The 20797-nt window shown below is 42.6% G+C and overlaps 1 protein-coding gene across 2 annotated transcripts in view; it reads left to right on the top strand.

Moving 5' to 3' along the window:
* The window catches only part of SESN3 (sestrin 3), a 66236-nt gene extending 47071 nt beyond the window's left edge, over positions 1 to 19165 (top strand). For both annotated transcript variants that reach the window (XM_075546476.1, XM_075546475.1), the window contains 7 exons: positions 1174 to 1356; positions 4299 to 4535; positions 5210 to 5384; positions 7733 to 7851; positions 8596 to 8786; positions 10780 to 10924; positions 14104 to 19165. In XM_075546476.1, coding sequence (XP_075402591.1) covers positions 1174 to 1356; positions 4299 to 4535; positions 5210 to 5384; positions 7733 to 7851; positions 8596 to 8786; positions 10780 to 10924; positions 14104 to 14190 — 1137 coding nt within the window. In that variant the 3' untranslated portion in view covers positions 14191 to 19165. The remainder of the gene's footprint in view (positions 1 to 1173; positions 1357 to 4298; positions 4536 to 5209; positions 5385 to 7732; positions 7852 to 8595; positions 8787 to 10779; positions 10925 to 14103) is intronic.
* The last annotated feature ends 1632 nt before the right edge of the window (positions 19166 to 20797 follow it).

Below are 20797 nucleotides of genomic sequence, written 5' to 3'. Positions count from 1 at the left end.
GTCAGGGTGAGAAGGGTAGAAAGAAACAATGCTCCTGGAGGAAAAGATGGCTGTGCTGTACGAGACTTCAAAGACTTGGTGGAAAAAAGAGTTAAAGAATAATGGCCTTTTCCCCAAGCTTTTTGAAGCCCCTAGTCTATTAGAAGATGTTAGAGCCGGCGTCCTCAAACTAAGGCCTGCGGGCCACAGGGGCCCGCCTAGGACGTTTATCCAGCCCGCTGGGTGTTTTTGCCCGTTTGTTTTTTTACTTCGAAATAAGATATGTGCAATGTGCATAGGAATTTGTTCATAGTTTTCTTTTAAAATATAGCCCGGCCCTCCAATGGGTCTGAGGGACAGTGACCTGGCCCCTGTTTACCACGTTTGAGGATCCCTGTGTTAGAGTAATAGCAGAATTGGCCAGTAGTTAATAGGTCCGTTTATACCAAATTTGATTTCATTATATTTTTCAATATTCTCACTGAAGGTAGAAACCAACGGAGGTCTGGGTAGCATTCTGCTTTACTGTTTGATGGATGTGACTACAAATAACTAATTTTAGTTTTGATGATAGGGTGGCTGATTAAAAACAGAGTGACCGCAGACAGAGCCAGAATGGGGACAGTAGGAAGAATAAAATAATGCTTTTTCTCTGAGAAGCAGTCCCAAGGAAATAAAGGTCAAAATTGCCTTGGGGGCGGGGTTACTCCATGGTCAGTGTCCAGACTGACTGGGTTCCATTGGTATTAACAGGCTAATATGAGGCGCAGGGAGAACTGGAGTCAGAGATCTCTTAAATCAGGGGAGAATACACCGACACGCTAATCAGACTTTCTTATGCTTTAAACAAAATACACTAGATCTCGTTTCCCACAGTGAGACATGCACATGTATCTCCTTACCAAGGTTAGATGGTAGGCTCTGGGTTGACCTCCACCAACTTCTGGGTGAGGGGGCAACGAGCTTCATGTGATAGGAGCTTGGTTATCTATGTATCAGCTTCAAGTATTCCTTCAAGAATCTTTTGCAGCATTGAAGCAGACTTTTTAGAAGGGGAATTTTGAAAGAAAAAAAAATATGGCCACCCCAAAACAAAACAACTGAGCTCCATCTGAGTGATTGGTTTAGAAACAGGGAATACTGGTAGCCACGCCGTGATTGCTTTATCAACAGGGTGTGTTCTTTGTGTTTCAGGCTGCGGCTAGACATCAGTGTTCTTATTTAATAAACATGCACGTAGATGAGTTTTTAAAGACCGGCGGTGTGGCCGAGTGGCTGAATGGTTTGGAATATGTACCACGAAGACTGAGAAACCTTAATGACATAAATAAGCTGCTAGCACACCGGCCCTGGCTGATCACAAAAGAGCACATTCAGGTACCAGGCGCTTCCTGCCTTTCTCTAAATCAAGGAGTATTCGCGAGTCTTTCTAACTGAGAGATACTTACTGAGCTGTGCATTTTACTTAAGAATTAATTTAAAACCTGTGCATGCTAAGTACTTGAAAAACAACAAAATATGTCAATTTGTATCGAAAAGATAATTGTAGAAAGTCAGTGGATTTAATGTAAGTTTAAAATGAATCATTCTCCTTAAGTCCTAGGCAGTTAGCACATACCTGGGAAAGTTGCTTTCTATCTTCATGCAGTAAGTAGAACAATGAAAACACGGTTGCTTCATGACATGCCCAGAATCTAGTCTGTTACTCACAGGCTTGTGAGGATCAGTAACGGAGTTTCTGTGGCCTCCATTCCCTCTGCTCTTAAATGAAGGAGCTGGGAAACACGAGCTCTAAGCTCTTTTCTAGTTCTAGCATTACATGAATCCAGCTTTTCAAAAAGTACTTTTGCAAATGAGATGGGATCTGCCAGCTATTGTGTCATTAAGAACTTTAGAAAGAACTTAGATGGAAGTAGACTTGTGATTGACTGCAGCGCTTCACCTTGAAGGGAACCTTCACCTTGAAGGGGACTTCCATCTGAGACGTACAAGGTGCGGTAAGGGCCGTGTGTTTGGCGCCGTGCTTGACACTTGGTTAGTGCTCAGTCAGTAGCAGCTGTGATCTAAGTTAGGTGCCTGAGTGGTCCAAACAGGGCGGTCTGCTGCTAACCAAGTGCTCGGTGCCACGAGGGAAGAAAAGCCTTAGGATCTTGCTTGTGTGCAGGATGGCAACGAAGAGAACCTAAGGAGCAGGTCTGCTTGGTAAGGCCGGTGTCACCATGAATCAACACATGATCTTCTGTTGTCGATGAAGTCTTCTTCATTTAAACTGCTTGCATAGAAATAGCTTTGCTTTTAAATCTTTTTACTAGACAATCTCTTTCTTAGAGATTTTCCCAGTCATACATTTTATATGAGGCACCCTGGTAGTGTAGTGTTTATGCACTGGGCTGCGATCTGGATGGTCAGCAGTTAGAAACCTCCAGCAGCTCCTCAGGAGAAAGACTGGGCTTGCTACTCCCATAAAATAGTAACCGTCTCAGGAAACCACAAGGGGGTTGCGATGAGTCAGCATTGACTTGATGGCAGGGAGTATACATTTTAGAAATCTTTTAGAAATCTCGGACTCAGAGCCTCTCCTGGAAATCTGCGAAGTCCAGTGTTGCCTTGAGGATTATAGGTAGATTAATCATCTTTCCATTAGATAAAGGAATCAGTCATTTTTATTTTGCATTTTGATTGCTTAGTGGAGAAATACCGTGATTACTTAGTGAGAGACCTCCCTCTGAATGCTTAGGGAGAGGAAAGATGGGCAGCAGTGGGCAGGGGGGTAAAGATACTATGGCAGCACATGAGTGCTCTGAGAGCAGTGGTGGAAATAGAGAGGAGGGGGTGACAATGTTGTCCCTGGGCCGAGAGAAGCCTTCTGGCAGAGGTGACGTGACGTTGGAACGATGACAGTGAATAGAGTCTGCAGTCTTATAATAGGCTGAATGAGTGCCTGACAGCTTGGAGTTAACTGAAATATAGGAATTTCATGTCAGGTTGGGAAAAGAAAAGGGAAGAATTGGGAGCATATTTTTTTTTTAAAGTCTATTTTTTATTCTAGGAAAATTTATGCATTGCTACAAGATCACAGAAACCTTTATTAAAATGAAACATCTTAGGCAATCCTCACAACTAAGAATTGGGAGCATTTTATGTAAGTTAATGAATGCTCCATTGGGGAATTCACATTTTAGCCTCACACCTCTAGAGCAATTTAATGACTCTCCAGCAGTGTATAAGAGAATCCTCCAAAACAGGAGCAGAGATCATGTGTGTATGCATATGCATGTTCTTATATCATCCATTACATTTGCTTTGTTTGAGAAGTTTCTGAATTTTATGACATTACTTGAGTATATGCATATGCTATATCAAATTTTATGTATGCATTTATAATTACCCTCCCAGTCAGTTTTTGCTGGAAATGTTTGTGGTTAGGTAAAAGTTTAGTGGTGACTATGAGGGAGAATTCTTAAAGGCTCTTTAAACCAACTTGTGGCATGAGCTGATTGTGTGATGTGGAAAGTAAATTATAAATGGAACCGACTAGAAGCAGAGAAGCCAGATACCTTGAGAAGTGATTTTTTCCAAAAATACTAAGGCAATGGAAGATTAAAAAGAGAAACCAGGTATTTGGAATCCTTCCATGTGAAAATAAATAGGACTCAGTGGTTAGCAAGGGGTGGAGATGGATACAAGGAGAGGGCCCTGCAGCCATAACCGTGCACCTGCCCATTCGTCGAGGGTAACAAGGGATGTCCTGCCAGGATCTCGGTTTGCAGCCTTACTTCATCCATCTCAGGGCCCTTTCTTGCCCCTTCACACTTGATCTTGTTACCCAATTTAAAAAGAGCATTAAAAAGGAAAACCCTTGAGAAGCCTTCCAGGTGCCCGGACTACCATTTTGATGTGGCAGTAACCAGAGAGCACAAAGTTCTTCGGAGAAGCCTTCCAGAGAGAGAAACAGGCCCTTTGGAAGCGTATAGACCTAGATGGGGAGATAGGGAGAAATAATAGTTTCATATTGTGATACTTTAATAAATATTTATTTGTAATAAATGTTTCATTTATTTTGTAGTAATACTTTTTGATATTCTCTTATATAAGAACTTTCATAAAAGAAACCATACACAATTACATTGTTTGGTTTGATTATTTGAATGTAGCACCATTTGACCACGGCCTTATGTTTAATACAGGAAGCATTTTTTTAAAAGAGGTCTTAAGTTTTACTGTGACAAATGAGTATGTGAAATTTGATAGATCTCCATGCTTTTAAATTTTCCTTTATAACCATTTTCACATGTACCCATACTTGCTGCTCATTTCAGAAACTTGTCAAAACTGGAGAAAATAATTGGTCTCTGCCAGAACTGGTACATGCTGTGGTCCTTCTGACACATTATCATGCCCTGGCAAGCTTTGTGTTTGGGAGTGGCATCAATCCAGAAAGAAATCCGGAAATCTCCAATGGATTCAGGCTAATTACAGTCAACAATTTTTGCGTCTGTGATCTTGCCAACGACAACAACATCGAGAATGCATCCCTTAAAAGCAGCAACTTTGGGGTGTGTCTTCTCAGCTTTTTCCTTTTTAACTATGTTTTCATTTCTAATTTAAAGGGACCTCTATATGAACCATTTCAGCATACAGTTTTATTGTGGAGGGGGGGATATATCCAGGTACACGTGCCATTGCAACGTTTTCACATGTACAAACTTGTACAAACAAGTTTGCATGATTTTTTATTAAAATTAAGATTTAACTGGTACCTGAAATTGTAGTTTGTCTTAAAGAGGCTCTTGAAGCAATTCGATATTACTCCAGGTAACATTGATCAAAACAATTATGCATTGTAGTGGTTACAGGCTCGGAAGAGCAAGTCTCAGAAGAGTGTGTTTTTGTCTAAAAGATGCTGGAGTATCCAATGGCAAACACATATTTTAATGACAGAAGAAAGTTAAAAAGTTTGATGCTTCCTGTTATTATATAATTCAATTGTACCACATGCTCTCATTCTAGATTACATACATCTACATTCATAAGTTACTTTTAAAAAGTAAGTATTTATAACTAAGCCTAAAGTCCTGCCCTTCAAAAACGTTTGACTCTGCCAGACGGGTTTTGCGAAGTTGATGGGCAATCCACTTAGGCACACTCTACTGCGCGCAGTTATGTAGCACTGGGAAAGGGAGGCCGTGGGGAGGATGCTGATAGCACCCAGTGTGATCTCTGCTTCCAGATCGTGGACTCACTGAGTGAACTAGAGGCCTTAATGGACAGGATGAAAAGACTTCAAGGAGAAAGGGGAGGTGAAGAGGCTTCTCAGGAAGAAATGACCACTCGTTTTGAGAAGGAGAAGAAAGAACGGCTGTTCGTGGTGGCTGGAGATACTTTTCACTCATTTCCTCTTTCAGGTGATTGGTTTTGTTCTCGTTGCATTCTGCTGTTCTTAGCACCCTGACAGAGCAGACTTGGGCATTGTCCTGGTGGATATGTAAAAATAATTCAAATATATGTAAAAATGTGATCCAAAGCTGACCAATTGTTTATTAAGTTGGGTAGAAATAATGAATTCAACCTATTTGTGTAGGGTTTAATGAAATTCTGGTTTACTGGACATCCCCTTAGGGGAGGGTCACGGAGCCAGTCAGGTGCTGTATAGCAATGATGAAACACACAACCTTCCCCTGGTTATTTAATGCTTCCTTCACCCCCGCCCCCACTATCATGATCCAAATTCTTTTTTTTTCTATTTATTTATTTTATTTTATTTTAAATTTTAACAATTTATTAGGGGCTCATACAATTCTTATCACAGTTCATACATATACATACATCAATTGTATAAAGCACATCTATACAGTCTTTGCCCTAATCATTTTTTTCTCCTCTTTTTTTTTTTACATTTTATTAGGGACTCATACAACTCTTATCACCATCCATACATATACATACATCAATTGTATAAAGCACATCCATACATTCCCTGCCCCAATCATTCTCAAGGCATTTGCTCTCCACTTAAGCCCCTTGCATCAGGTCCTCTTTTTTTTTTTTCCCCTCCCTCCCCTTTCCCCCTTCCCTCATGTGCCCTTGGTAATTTATACCTCGTTATTTTGTCATATCTTGCCCTATCCAGAGTCTCCCTTCCCCCCTTCTCTGCTGTCCCTCTCCCAGGGAAGAGGTCACATGTGGATCCTTGTAATCAGTTCCCCCTTTCCAACCCACTCACCCTCCACTCTCCCAGCATCGTCCCTCACACCCTTGGTCCTGAAGGTACATGATCCCAATTCTACCTTGCTAATCCTACTAGACCAGAGGGTGTTCACTGGTACAGATCAGAGCTGGAAACACAGGGAATCCAGGACAGATAAACCCCTCAGGACCAATAATGAGAGCAGCCATACCAGGAGGGGAAGGGAAAGGGGAAGGTGGGAGAGAAAGGGGGAACCGATCACAAGGATCTCCATATAACCCCCTCCGTAAGGGACAGACAGCAGAAAAGTGGGTGAAGGGAGACATCGGACAGTGTAAGACATGACAAAATAATAATAACTTATAAATTATCAAGGGCTCCTGAAGGAGGAGGGGTGGGGAGGGAGGAGAAAAAAATTGAGCTGATACCAAGGGCTCAAGTAGAAAGCAAATATTTTGAGAATGACAAGGGCAACAAATGCACAAATGCTTGACACAATGGATGTATATATGGATTGTGATAAGAGTTGTATGAGCGCCCAATAAAATGATTTTAAAAAGAAAGAAATCCTGCTTTAATAGATGAAATTAAAATTTTTTAAATCTTTGTATAATAGAAAAAAGACTAAGTAAATAATAAATTCACTAATTTCAGTATGTGCTTTGAATAATATGTTAATTGCAAAGTCAACAGTTCAAAACAACCAGCCTGAGTCCACAGAAAAAGACAAGGCTTTCTACCCCTGTGAAAAATTACAGTCTAGAACATCCCAGGAACAGTGCTTACCCTGTCTTACAGGGTCACTGAGCCAGCCCTGGAAAGGATCTCGTCAAGAGAGAAACTACTTTACAGAATGTACCTGCCACTCAATGTGGGCTTAATTTTTCTTTGAATCCCATCTACTCCTAGTTTTCATAGCATCCTCAGTTACATTTTTTAACACTCTTATTGATTATGATATAATGGACGAAATTAAGCAAAGCATAGCTTATTTTTAAATATTAAGAGATAGTCCATTGTAAAACCAGTATTTAAACAATGCTTTTCTTTATCTGACTGGAGTACTAGAATACAAGAGGAAAGCAAAATTGACCACGGGATTGAGCTAAGGATAAAGCCTGAGAACTGAAAGCCATTCAAAAGCTTCGGGTCAACTTAAGTGATTTAGTATCTAGCAGTTTTCCACACCTCAAACTACTTCACTTGCAGACAATAGTATTGGTACCCATTAAGTACCTCTCACGTGGGCACACTGTTTATTTCATATGCACCTACTGATTGACTATAATTTATTGACTATTTCATTATCCAACACTTCACATGTACAGTAGTAAAGTATCTGTCCAAGTATTGTGTGCATTAGAGTTGTATATCTGGCAGTAACAGATGCTGTGGTGTAAAGCAAGAGTTAATGCTGGCGGTGAGACTTAAAAGTTATGTGTCCGCTTGACCGGCCATGATTTTCAGAAATGCCCCGGGAAAGCTAAAAAGTGGAAAGAGTCGGATTTTGTTTCATTGTCTTTGCCATGTACCAGTTTCATAACACCACACTGTTATTGCCCTTAGATTTTGAAGAGGACATGGTTGTGACATCAGATGTCTCCCGATATATTGAGGACCCCGGCTACGGGTATGAGGACTTTGCCCGACGAGGGGAAGAGCATTTACCAACATTCCGAGCTCAGGTAGGAGCTGTGTTTGATTCAGAGAAGCGACAGGATTAAATGTTGTATGACTTAACAAGTTCATTGTAGGCCTACTCTCCTTTGATGTTCAAGTGAATGGACCCCATCACTCCCACCCCCACCCCACCCCTCTCAAAGCAAAAGGAAACTTTTACTGGTTACTTGCATTAGTAAGGTCATTTTATAATGTCCATACCACTTGTTTGGAGCAGGGAAGAAATCAAGCCGCAGGGTCGCATTTATGATACTAATATGTTTGTAGTAAGCTCATACACCCGTCGTTAACAGGCTTAAGAGACTTTGGCTCTAGGCGAAGGAAGAGCATCTGCCAGCATTTACACCTGCTGCCATGTTAAAGGCTAACCTTAAACACAGAGCCCCTTAGAAGGCTCAGTCTCACGGTGATAGGACTGGAGAGAGGGTACAGTTGTCATTAGGACACCTGATCTGCTAGCTGTCTGCGTCACAAAGTCAGTTTAGTCAATAAGGGACTTCCTGAAACCTCCTAACCATAGGAGGTGGCCAGGGTTCATCACTAACGCACTAGACTGCAGGCTTCCCAGGGGAAGTATCGTGCTCTCAGGGCCCGTGGACCCAGGAGAAAGGCTCGTAGTAAAGCAACAAACCCAGAATGTCAATTTGAAATATCCTCACTTCCTTGCTTGAATAGTTGGTGTCAACAAAAGCCCAGAGTTTACGTGTAGAATGCCCATTTTGCAACTCGGTGGATTTTATTCCCTCTAGGACTACACTTGGGAAAATCACGGGTTCTCCCTGGTGAACAGACTTTATTCTGACATTGGACATCTTCTGGATGAAAAGTTCCGGATGGTCTACAATCTCACCTATAACACTATGGCCACCCACCAGGACGTCGACACAACCATGCTGCGCCGAGCTTTATTTAACTATGTTCACTGTATGTTTGGAATCAGGTACGTTCACCCTGGAACCCGTTGTACACATTGCTAAGTGATCATTCTAACTCGGGTCGTAGCTACCCCCTGTTAATGAGCGCGCAATTCAAGGGGAGAAGGTACTACCTGTGGACGTTTGACTCCATTGTGTAGAAAAGCATAGGGCGGGGTTAAATGTTGTGAATCTTATTATTGATACACAGGTAAGTCCAGTAGTCAGAATGTATTAAGAAAAAGGAGAAGCAACATCAAGCATTGCAGCTAGCCTCAGGTTCCATTGGCGGATCCTTCTAGAAACGTGAAGAGGTCACTTCAGAATTCATGCATTGTGTTTTTTAGACCATTGTCACAAATGTTAGCCTGTTTGGTTGTTTGTTTGCTGTTGTAATTTATTTTTGAAAGGGTGGTAATTAGAGCATAATTAAAAGTGGAGCAGATTCTGCCCTCCAAGCTTGCATGCATTATCATCACATCAACACACTGAAACAACACATATCAATCCATCTAAATTGATGGCCTTGGAACGTAGGAAATTAGCATGAAGAGGACAGTGACTAAAAGCCAAGGAGACTGAAAGATGCAATCTGGAAAACTCTTTTTGGATACTGTGACTTTTTAAGCTGGACTTAAAAAGCTGGCGTTTGTGGAGATGAATCTGCAGAAAGGAACAATTTCCAGTTAATGTGCGCATTCAACTTGATTGTTTACTTTATCCTTTCTGGTGGTTCTAAAATTTTTGTAGGCTGGAATTAGAATTCACATTGTTGAGCAGTGTGTTTTCTATAGAGTCTAAATGGATAATCCAAAATGTCCTAATAAATTAGTTAGCCATGTGTTATTCTCTCTAAAAACTGCATTCTGATTATACATAATGACTTGTTACAGAACACATCTATTGTGGATGATAATTTATCATACAATCATAACATTTTCAAATACATACATATTAAACCTGCCCAAGAAAAATAAGCATGAATAGAATTTAATTGCAATAAATATGTATTACATATGGAAGGCAATAAATGCTCCAGTAGTTAGATCCACAAGGTACTTTCTAAAAACCCAATAGGTATTACATTTAAAACATGAAAAATCGACTGGGAAAAAATTATAGAAGAAAAACGCCACAAGCTGTCACTGTCCCATTCATCGCCCTACCGCCTGCGCCCATCCGCCGCAGGGCCTCTCCTGCGGTCCTAGAGGGATGGTCTGCTCCGCACTCGCTTGAACTCAGGCTCCACCCCCTCTCGCCTTCCAGCAGCTGGCTCTTCACTCTCCCTACAGCAGAGCTTGACCCGAATCCTCCACACTGTCCCGCCTCCAGTGCTACCGTCATCCTTCCTTTCCTCCTTGACCGGCCCGGCAAGTGAAAACCATGTTTTAAAGCATTCACTGCCACCAGGTTCTCCGGCCCATTTTCCCTGGAACCTACTCTCATACCAGGCTTTTACTCCAGTAGTGCCACCAGCACTGCTCTTGGCGAGGCTGCCAGTGCCGGCCCTCACCACTATATCCAGTGGTCATTTCACGTGATCCCTTTGTCTTCCCTCCCCATTTCCTGACACGCTCTTCCGCTGCCGCCTGTCTCAGAGCCGTTGCACTTGCTCCTTCACCTTCTGGGACTGGCTCAGCTGCCGGCTTCTCGCGGCAGCCCCTGCCCACCCTGCTTCAACCACAGCTTCTCTCCTCCGGCCGGCTCCATTCTTTTCCCCTTAGCACTGCTCACTGTCTGACATAGTACACATTTACTTTAGTTTCTTTTTCTTTTTCCAAGCAGCATTTAAATGCCTGGAGGTTAGAACTTCGTTTGTTTGTGTGATCTGTTTATCAGTGTTCACATCTCTAGTGCTAAAAGTGTGCCTGTCGCATAATAGGTGTTTCATGGATTTTTTTCTCAATGAATCTGATGAGCTTTTAGCATTTAATTACTATGCAATGAACGTCTCAGGCATCACTTTATAAATTAAGAGTTCTGGTTATGTCATTGTAAACCTGCCATTGGATCACTTAGGTATGATGACTACGATTATGGCGAAGTTAATCAATTACTTGAACGAAGCCTGAAGGTTTACATCAAGACAGTGGCCTGCTATCCCGAGAGGACTACAAAGCGCATGTATGACAGTTACTGGCGCCAGTTCAAACACTCGGAGAAGGTAAGGAAGTTCCTGGCTAAACACTCCATCAGGAGAAATGATGCTCACCACAGCGCATAGCGGGTATAAAAAGATGATGCATGGAGAAGTGAAAGTGGCATCACCTAACTATAGGTATCTTTTGTCAGTGTCTTTGTGGTCAAGTACCATATATACTCAAGTATAAGACACCCAGAATATCAGCCGAGGCACCTAATTTTACCACAAAGACTGCATAAAAAAATGTGCGGAAAAACTTGGGTTATACTCCAGTATATATGGTATATTGATTATTAATTAAATTTGGTCACATGTTTCGTCTAATATTGATCATTCTAAAATGCATTTGGGAAATTTTGTACCATTTTAACTATGAATAAAACTCAAACCCAGTGAGATACTGTGTCAGATATGATCTTATCTTGGTTCATTTAGAGATTTTATTTTTAAACTATTCAACCATTGGGCTTAACCTGTTGGAGCAATAACTTCTGATTCCATTCAGTGATCTGGGATTTTGGCCCTGCAATCCAGGCCCTTCGAGTCAAGTATGTTATCCTATCAGCATATTTCTTTGGAGAGAATAGGTAAGAGCCCTCGTTTAAGACCTCATATAAGGATCTTTGTCCACATCCTCAAGAGCCCTGGTAGTACTGTCAGATGAGTGGTGTACTAGCAACCACAAGGTCAGAGGTTCAAACCCACCCGCCATTTCACAGGAGAACAAAGAGGCTGTTTGCTTCTGTAAAGGTTTGCAGTTTGGAGACCCAACATAGGGTCTCTGTGGTAGAGGATTTTAGCAGCAACATCATGTGAAAAGTCATAGGTCCTTTGACCTTTGACTCTAAGTATCTTTCATATCATTATAATATTATAAGTTATAAGGCTGGACGTAAAATCTTGGTCTGGGCCTGAGTCACTAAAGGAGACTTGGTGGTGCGGTAGTTAAGCTCTAGCTGCTCCACAGGAGAGTGATGTGGCCTTTTGCCTCTGTAAAGATGATAGCCTGGGAATGACATTTACAGAGGCATAAGTATAGTCATGTATACCTGTAAACATATTAATATGTAACCATAGGAATATAGGTCTATGTACATATATTTATATGTTAAGTGTTAAGGTAGCAGATGGACATTGGGCCTCTACTCAAGTCCTCCCTCAATGCAAGAACACTTTGTTCTAATAACCTGGCACTCTGTGATGCTCACCTTCCTGACATGTTTGCTGAAGACAAAATGAGTGCATAGCAAATGTGATGAAGAAAACTAATGGTGCCCAGTCATCAAAAGATATAGCATCTGGGGTCTTAAAGGCTTGAAGGTAAACAAGCGGCCATTTAGCAGGGAAGTATCAAAGCCCACATGGAAGAAGCACACCAGCCTGTGTGATCACAAGGTATCAACAGGATAAGGTATCAGGCATCAGAAGACATAAAGCAATCATATCGATGTGAACGAGGAAGGTCAGAATGGAGATCCAAAGCCCATTTGTAGACAATTAGACATCCCTTACAGAAGGGTCACAAGGAAGGGACGAGCCAGTCAGGGTGCAGTATAGCACCAATGAAACACACAACTTCCCTCTAGTTCTTTAATTCTTCCCCCTCCCCCACTAACTTGATCCCGTTCTCCCTTACAAATCCGGCTAGACCAGAGTATGTACACTGGTGCAGATAAGAGCTCTCGACACACAGAATCCAGGACAGATAAATCCCTTGGGAACAGTAATGTGCGCAGGGGGAAGGTGGGAAGAGAAGGGGGAGAAAGGGAGAACCGATAGCAGTGATCTGTGTATAACCCACCCCCATACCCAGGGGGAGGAATAACAGAAACATGGATAAAGAGAGAGAGTGGACAGTGTAATATATGAAAACAATAATAATTTGTAATTTATCCAGGATTCACGGTGGGGTGGGGTGGGGTGGGGTGGGGAGGAAAGGAAAAAAGAGGAGCGGATACCGAGGGCTCAAGTAGAAAGAAAAGTTTTGAAAATGATGATGACAGCAACTTTATGTACAAATGGGCTTAATACAGTTGATGTATAGATTGTTGTAAGAGCTGTAAGAGCCCCCAATAAAATGATTTATAAATAATAATAATAAAGAACATCATCGGAAGGGGGGAAAATGTAGCCTAGGAAACCCTGTGGGTCAACTACTCTGTCCCTCCAGGTCCATGAGTCAGAATCAAGTCCTGTCAAGAGAGGATCGAGTTTGACATTTCCTGAGGAACGGGGTGATCTTGGCTTCAGTATCTAACAGATGTGTAGACGTCTCGCCGTCACTCACACATCAGGGGATGCCCTCTGGATCTCCGGCATCCTTCCCTGGGGGTCCTTTATGCTCCTGTATGTGCTACCACTAGATTTTGACATTTACTATCTAGAAATGGCTTTCATTTGTCAGGAAAATACATGCAACACTTACTAACCTTTATAAAAAGATTACAGACTTAAGTATATTATCATAGCCTATTCGTTATAATAACATCTTAAAACATGTTCATTTTAACCTGTCAGCTGAGAAGTACATGTCCATGCCTTTCTCTAATAGTTTCTGGGAAACCTGCACATGTATAACAGATTAGAAACTTCCTCAAGCTTCCAACTCTTACCTGAATAGCTTTCCAGTCTGGAGCCCTGGTGGCGTGGTGGCTATGCATTGAGCTGCTAACCACAGAGTCGGTGGTTCAAACCCACCAGTGGTTCCCCTGGAGAAAGATGTGGCCGCCTGCTTTTGTAAAGATGTGAAGTCTCAGAAACCGTAAGGGAATCAACTTGATGGCAGTTTGGTTTGATTTTGGTATCTTTCAGATAAACAATGCAAACTTTTCAAAAAGCCTTTTCAGGTAATAAACATAGATTGTAAAAAGGATCAGACTGATTGTTAGCCACATGAAATTTTATAACTAGTGGGGAAAAGTATAATTTATAAGAATAATATCATTTTCAAAAATTAACCTTATTTCACAGCTGAAAATGTAATTTGGCTTTACCTACAAAGGATATGCTAACCAAAGTATTGGGGTTTTTAGGCTTGATAGTTGTCTTTATTGCTTACAGCGATTTTTTTCAAGGAAGGACAGATTCCTTGTGAGCGCTGCCCCATGTACATGCATAAAGAAGCCCAGCCGTGCGCCTGCACATCTGTCTGTGTGCACGCACGGCAGCCTTTCCTAAGTGGACGACGTTTCTATTTCCAGGTTCACGTGAATTTACTGTTGATGGAGGCGCGGATGCAAGCTGAGCTTCTGTACGCCCTTCGCGCCATCACCCGGCATCTGACCTGAGCGCCCCACCGAGAGTGCCGTCCATGTTGTCTCCTTCCTGCGAGGCCTCACACCAGAGAGGCCTGAGAAGCTGTTTGTGATGTAGCATCAGAAATCATCCCCTGCGCTAGTGTCAACGTTTAGCCGGTTTTGTTTGCGGCCGTAATGTGCAATGATGTGTTTTTGGTTGTTTATTCTTTCTTGATGCTTAACATTACTGACAACCGCAGAGGCAGTGCTGAGGAGCACTGCTGGGCATCGTGTCTAGTGGAGTGTGGACTGACCATAAGTCATGAACCTGGTTTGTTAATGCTTAACTTCAGCCTTGTTGGGCCTGTGTGTTTGTGTCCGTCTCTCTTTAGCCCTTCTTCATTTTGGTTTTTTGCTTGTGTTTTTGGCTTTGGTTTTTTAAGTTAAAAAGCAAAAAACAAACAGGAAAGAAAAACAAAACGCGCTTACAATCTGTTCGACTTTCAGAGGTTGGAATGTAACACCGGATGGGCCGCCTGGCCATGGAGTGGTAATGCTGTGTCCTAAATCTGGGAGAGGAGAGGCATGCTCTGTTGGACCAAGCTGCTCAGCGGACACACCTGTGTCCCCAGGAGATTTATTTGTCAGGCACTGTTTTCCTTTTGTTTTCGTTTCATGTTGTTTGGTTTTGACTTCTATTGGCGATAACGTGAAATGAATGTGATACAGCCATTGTCCATACTTTAATGTGAAATGAATCGTGATGAATTCTAGAGCATGCTACTGAAATGCCAAATTCTGCTATTTTCTTTCGCTTCTGAAACAAGTGTCAGCGTTCCCTGTCAGATGTACGTATTAGAAGTGGAGTCGTGCACAATCCTGTCTGCACGGACGTAACCCTCAGCCACCGTCCGTTACCAGTCCACGCACGCGGTCCTGCTCACAGCTCACCCCGCTGCTCCTGCTCACACTGCGCCCACACAAGACTGACCAAAAATTTTCTTTGCACATTTTTTTCTTTCTCTTAGCTGTTTTTTCCCTTTCTTTCTTCTTCTCCTTTCTTCTTTTTCTTTCTACATTGTAAGCAAAGGAAGGTTAAAATGCCTATATTTTTCCTGTTAGGCCTTTAGAAATGACTTACCATGATTTCCTGCTTATAGTCAATTAAACCGTTATTACTCAAAGGGAGACATTGTGTTTCTATGCATCGGTGGGTGGAACAGCAGAGCAACAACAATGCAAAGAGTGCAATACGTGGCGAGAAATGCACAATTCTTCTCCCCTGGCTTTGCCACTGCAGAAATGACTTTCTGAACTTAGCCATAAAGAAATTTTGTTCAAATTTCTTTATTGCACAAAGATAGTGTTTTGTGTTTCCTCCCCCTTCTTTATTTTTCATTTCTAACTTCCTCCCTGGGTTTAAGCAACATTTTATTTTCATAATGCCAAAGCAGCCCCTTCTCTTTAGACAGAAAAATCTCTTTAGACAACTGGTTTAAAAAAGTCATAGGGGAAGAAGAAGAAGTGGCCCCAAAAAGTCACATTTTTGCATTGGTTTATATTGCTTGATTAGACTATTCTCAGAGAGCACAACATGATGTGTTTAGAGCTTTAATTTGTACTTTGTTCATGAGCCAGTAAAGTGCCTGAAGAGACACTTACGAGGAGTCAGTGAGACACATGACTGCCCTGCTGGGGCACGCGAGCTGATCCAGGGTGACTTGGCACGTGCATGCTGATATTGAGAACGACCCCACACAGCAAACACTGCGCTGGTAGCGGAGATTTTCCATTGGAGATCCACAGTGATTTCACTTCAGACTTCCTTGTTAACTAAGACTCTTTGACTCTCCTAAAAGAAACGTGGATTAGTTTTGTTCAGTCTTTTAACCCGTCCATTGGCCATCTCCTTCTGGTGGAATACAGTAGGTTGCTTTCTTTCGGATCTTGTTCCAGAGAAGGAAAAAGGAAGATGATTGATTGTACAGCTGTGCCTGTCAGTTATTTCTGCATTGCTTTCCATTCCAGGATCTTATTTGAAATCTTCACTAATATTTTTGAGGGACAGGGTAGTTTGTTTCAAGAAATTATTTAAAGAACTTCTGTTTTTTCCCATTGCACATACTCTCCGTTGATGTAGTCCAGTGTCCCACTCCACTGGGAATGAGTCAAGTGCAAGGACAATATTTGGAAGAAAGGCAAACACCTAGACGACAACGTCAATGTCCATTTGACTTCCCTAACGTTGGTACTTCCAATGGAGGTTAGCTGTACTGTTGGCCTTTGCTTTTATACTAGATTTCTTTCGGTGAGTAGTTGGATATATTTTTGTGCAGGTGAACTGGATTACAGGATGAACGATGACTTCGACATACGGAGAAGGAGGAGCCATTCTCATAGAACACCGTATGAGCTCCTTACTAAAATGGGAATCAAGGCTTCAGTAACAAAAAAGCCACTGAGCTTGTGCTGTGTGTTTGTTGTTTTCTTGCCTGTTTCCCTCTCGATTCCTCCTCCTCCGGAATAGAACTCGCTGGAGTGTGGGTTCTGGAGCTGTGTACTGCCTTCCTTAAATCTCGTTCCTAGCTGCGTTTCTCTCGAGCTCAGCATCGGTCTGTCTCCTCAAGAATCAGGAAACTTAAATTGACTTGGAACTAGACACAAAAACAATTGACTCTCTGAACCTGCCTAGAAAAATGGATGTCTGCCGGTGCGAGCGCACCCTAAGGCGCAGCGTGCACAGCATGCTAGGTTGTGAATACCATTTCGCAGCGAGTTTGCTGTTTAACTCCCTCTCTCTAATGCAAACTTGAAGTTCTAATGCGGTTTTCCAGGGTGGTGTTTTTTCAAGAGTATTGCATTTACTATGTAGTAATTTGTAGGATAGCCTTTTATATTCAAATGTGGTATTTTTTAAAAGAGTTGTCTGGTTCCATTCGTGTGATGGTAAAATTATACGACACGCTAACCTTCACCTTGGGCTCGCATTGTGCCAAACTTAAATGTGCAATGTCACGTTCCAAAAGCACATGTGAATGTGACTCCTTCATCTTCGTTGCCTATCACGTGACAAGTTGTGTAGTAATCCACTGATGTCTGTCCTTGAGTGCTGTCTGTTCACGCGTTCTTGCTGGAAGAGTAAGTGTTCCAGCTTCAGTTGTCATTCTTAATTTCGCAGATCACCTTAAGAAATAGCTGAGCAGTCTCCCATCCAAAAGTAAATCTGCTCCTTAGCCTGATCGCTCGCGTGAGAGTTTGGCCCGGTATATGGCTCACTGGACTCTTCACAGGAGACACCTCATGATGAAGGAAGCTTGAGGCAGGACTTCTTACTACCTTCTTCACCTGTTAGAACGAAGAATATTTTCCCAGTCTCAGGAAGACTCTTTGTCCCATTTGGAAGAGTTTTAAAGTAAAAGAAGCTAAGGTAGATTCTGACCTCGAAAACCCAAAGGGGAAGTTCTACTCTGTCTTCCAGGGTCTCCGTGAGTTGGAATCGACTAGATGACAGCAAGTGGGCATGGGCTTGACCTTTCATCGTGGCTTTCACACCAAGGGAAGAGCACCCCGGGGCTGTGGTGGAACAGAAGACTCACCCCAAGCTCTACATCAGATCATACTTGAACCAGAGCCCCTCCTTTGATTGTCTTTAATATTGCCTAGCAACTTTTAACCATCCCACAGCCACCACTTTTTCCTTTTCTTTATAGAGTTTGAAGACTGGGGGGAGGGGGGGAAATGCTGGCGGCTTAGGATTTTATCCACAAGAAAATAAAGTTATCAGCAAACAAAGATATCTAAAAATAATTCCATTTTTGTTCCAAATGCATTCATATATGATGATATGATTCTTTTAAGTTCTAAGGACAGTTAGTCAATGGAAAGCTGTTCCGTGCATGTTACAGAAATGCACTGCGATAGTAAACTGAGGTCTTCGTTTTGTATTTTAGCTGTTTTAAAATCAACTGTACATACTGTCTGTTGAGAGCAAGACCTTAAATCCTTCTCTTTATTCTGGAAGAGGACTTTTTCTTCTTTTATGCAAACCAGCAGTCTTGCCTGGAGCAAGAAGTATGCAATAGGCAATTTATGTTACTTAAGTAGTATATGAAATTTTCTTAGTAACCGATAGTTCAACAGCAGAGTGAAAGGCATGTGGCTTCTCTGTTAAAATTGAATTTTAAGTTAGGTGATTTGTACAATAAGAACCTATTCTAGGTGGTTGTCTGCATAAACCGTTTCTCTGTTTCACCCCTCTGAAGACTGAGAATCAAATGAAGTCATCTTTCTTCAAAGCAGTACTGTAACATGAATGTATTCATCTCAGTCAACAGAGTTGAAATGCCCAAGGTTCAGTGGGGCGGAATTCAATGTGAGTCTGTCATCCTTAGCAGTGTCTGCTCAGGTGAGCCCTAGAACAGAAATAGCCTGGGGTGAGTGGATTTCAGAAGTGGAGGTATAGATCGAGGCAGAGCCCTGTAGGGAAGGAAAGGTTCTCAAAAAACCCTGGGGCATAATTCTGAGACAGTGGCTGTCCTCACACCTGCTCAGAAAGAAACATTTCCCACGTGGTAACTCCTAACCTGCATCTAGTCCACCCTCTCTAGCCTGCTCTCTCTTCCTCCCAAGTGCCTCGACCTCTACACGTCCTCTCGCCTCCCCGTCCCTTAGCCCATCCTGGTCGGAATGCCTTTCAGAGTCCAAACCAAACATCACCAGCCACCTGCTGATAGTCACCAGCATTCGTGTGTCTGAGGTAGTTTTCCTCCATCCATTAAGAATATGGCTTCACCATGGTCCCCTATGAACCCCTCCCCCACCAGACTTCTTTTGGCCACCCCTTAGCCCAGACAACACATGTTAACGCAACACCAGTGTCGTCTTGTCCGTCCCATACCATTGTACTCTGTTCCCAGCTGCCAAAATATCTTGTTATCCTCTACCTCATCCCAAAGAGCCTGTAAATTTCGAGTATCCAATCTTTTCTTGGATTTACTCTCTCTCGTTCAGTCATACTACTTCCATATTTTAAAGAATCATAAAACCATAAAAAAGATTTTTGCCTTCTATCAAAGTAGGAATCTTTATATTTGTACGTGATTGAGAAATTGAACTATTTCTACCATGCAGAATTTAGCACTAAACCAGATTTTAAAGTGAGTGAATTGCCATTCTAACTTCAATCTATATTAGGTTATGAATATTGATGTTAACCCAAGGTATTTGAATGTAAAGTTATGATTCCCTGGCAATCCAGATTGATCTGTAGAGCCCTTCCATGGAACCGGCAATTCCTGTTATCCAAACGAAGGCTGTTTCAGACAGCTTTCTTAATGCTGGGACCTTGACACACATTTTAAGACAAGGTCCCGTATAAAAAGTGGTGTTTAGCTGCCCACACCCCCGCCAGAACACAGAAGCCCATTTGACCTACAGGAAGGATAAAGTACCACAGAATTAGATGCATAGGTTAGATCAGGCTGTCCCAGGTTAGACTGGGACTCTAACACCCTCCCCCCCCCCCGTTCGCTTGGGGAGGGCAAAGCAAACACTCTGGGATGAAGGAGGAGTGCACGGCCTCCGTGGTAAGCTTCGCCCCCTGGGAGGCTGGGTGTGCTGCCGATGCAGCCGCACAGAGTGGCTATGGAGCGGGAGGGAGAAAGGCCAGCCCCTCGACTCCAGCCAGGGTGCACTCAATATTCATAGATCGTGAAGGGCTTCTGAGTCGGTTTCCGAGCATGGGGACTGTTTCTCTGCAGGTGGCTGTTGGCCCTGGCGATAAGTCACAACCCTGTTTGAAAGTGCAGCGTGTTGTGAGCCACAGTCGCATTTGTTTGGATGCTTTCCATTTTCATTCACGGACAAGTCAACCTGACCGCAGAGCCAGGGCCAGCCCATCCAATGCCTTGGAGGGCCTGGGAGGGAGGGGGTGGATGGCCCAGTTAGAGACGAGCCTTCATCATGGAGGTAGGGCAGTCTTTACTAGGACACTATGCCAAGAAGCATTCGTTCTAGTCTTAAACTAGTTAGGACAGTCCCACCATGAAGTACAGAAATGAAAGAGAAAAAAATGTTGAGGGTAGGGAGAGGAAACAGTAAGTAGCTGAGTCTTCTCCCGATGTAGGGAAATCTCTGCCAGAAGACAACGCGCCCTCAGAAGTAAGTCATCCTTAGAACCAATGCCCGTGTGTCAGCTTGTAGGACAGCATTAACACTGGTAGGTCTGATGATGGAAAATATAATTGCTTGGTCTGTCAATTTTCCTAAAACAGTCTAGTTTATTGCCTCCTCGATTGAACCTCTTAAAAAATGAATGTATAATTTCTACAGACAGGAGAGGAGTAAAGCAAGTGTGAGGACACTGGTCTCTGATCCTACACCATCCGTCCTGCACCCTGATCAGTTAAGTCCGTGCGTTGTGATATGTACTGAAGGAAAGTGAGTACACAGTGCTACTTAATCAGCTGCCTGGCCCTACTCCGATAAGGCCAGGCCACGTGGTGGGATAAAGCAAAGCTATCAGTTGGGTGGATGTAGACGTTTCCTTCCTTTATAATGTTGAGAGACTGTTTCTCTCTTTTCCAAATGTCACTGGTTCTGTGAACCCTAAGTCCAGAGTTAAACGGTACCCTTGTCCGCCAAGGACAGTGACCCGAAA

Source organism: Tenrec ecaudatus, chromosome 4 (assembly GCF_050624435.1).
Source record: "Tenrec ecaudatus isolate mTenEca1 chromosome 4, mTenEca1.hap1, whole genome shotgun sequence".
NCBI lineage: Eukaryota > Metazoa > Chordata > Mammalia > Afrosoricida > Tenrecidae > Tenrec > Tenrec ecaudatus.
The sequence above is the reverse complement of the archived record's forward strand: the minus strand, read 5'-3'. Positions and strand labels throughout refer to the sequence as shown.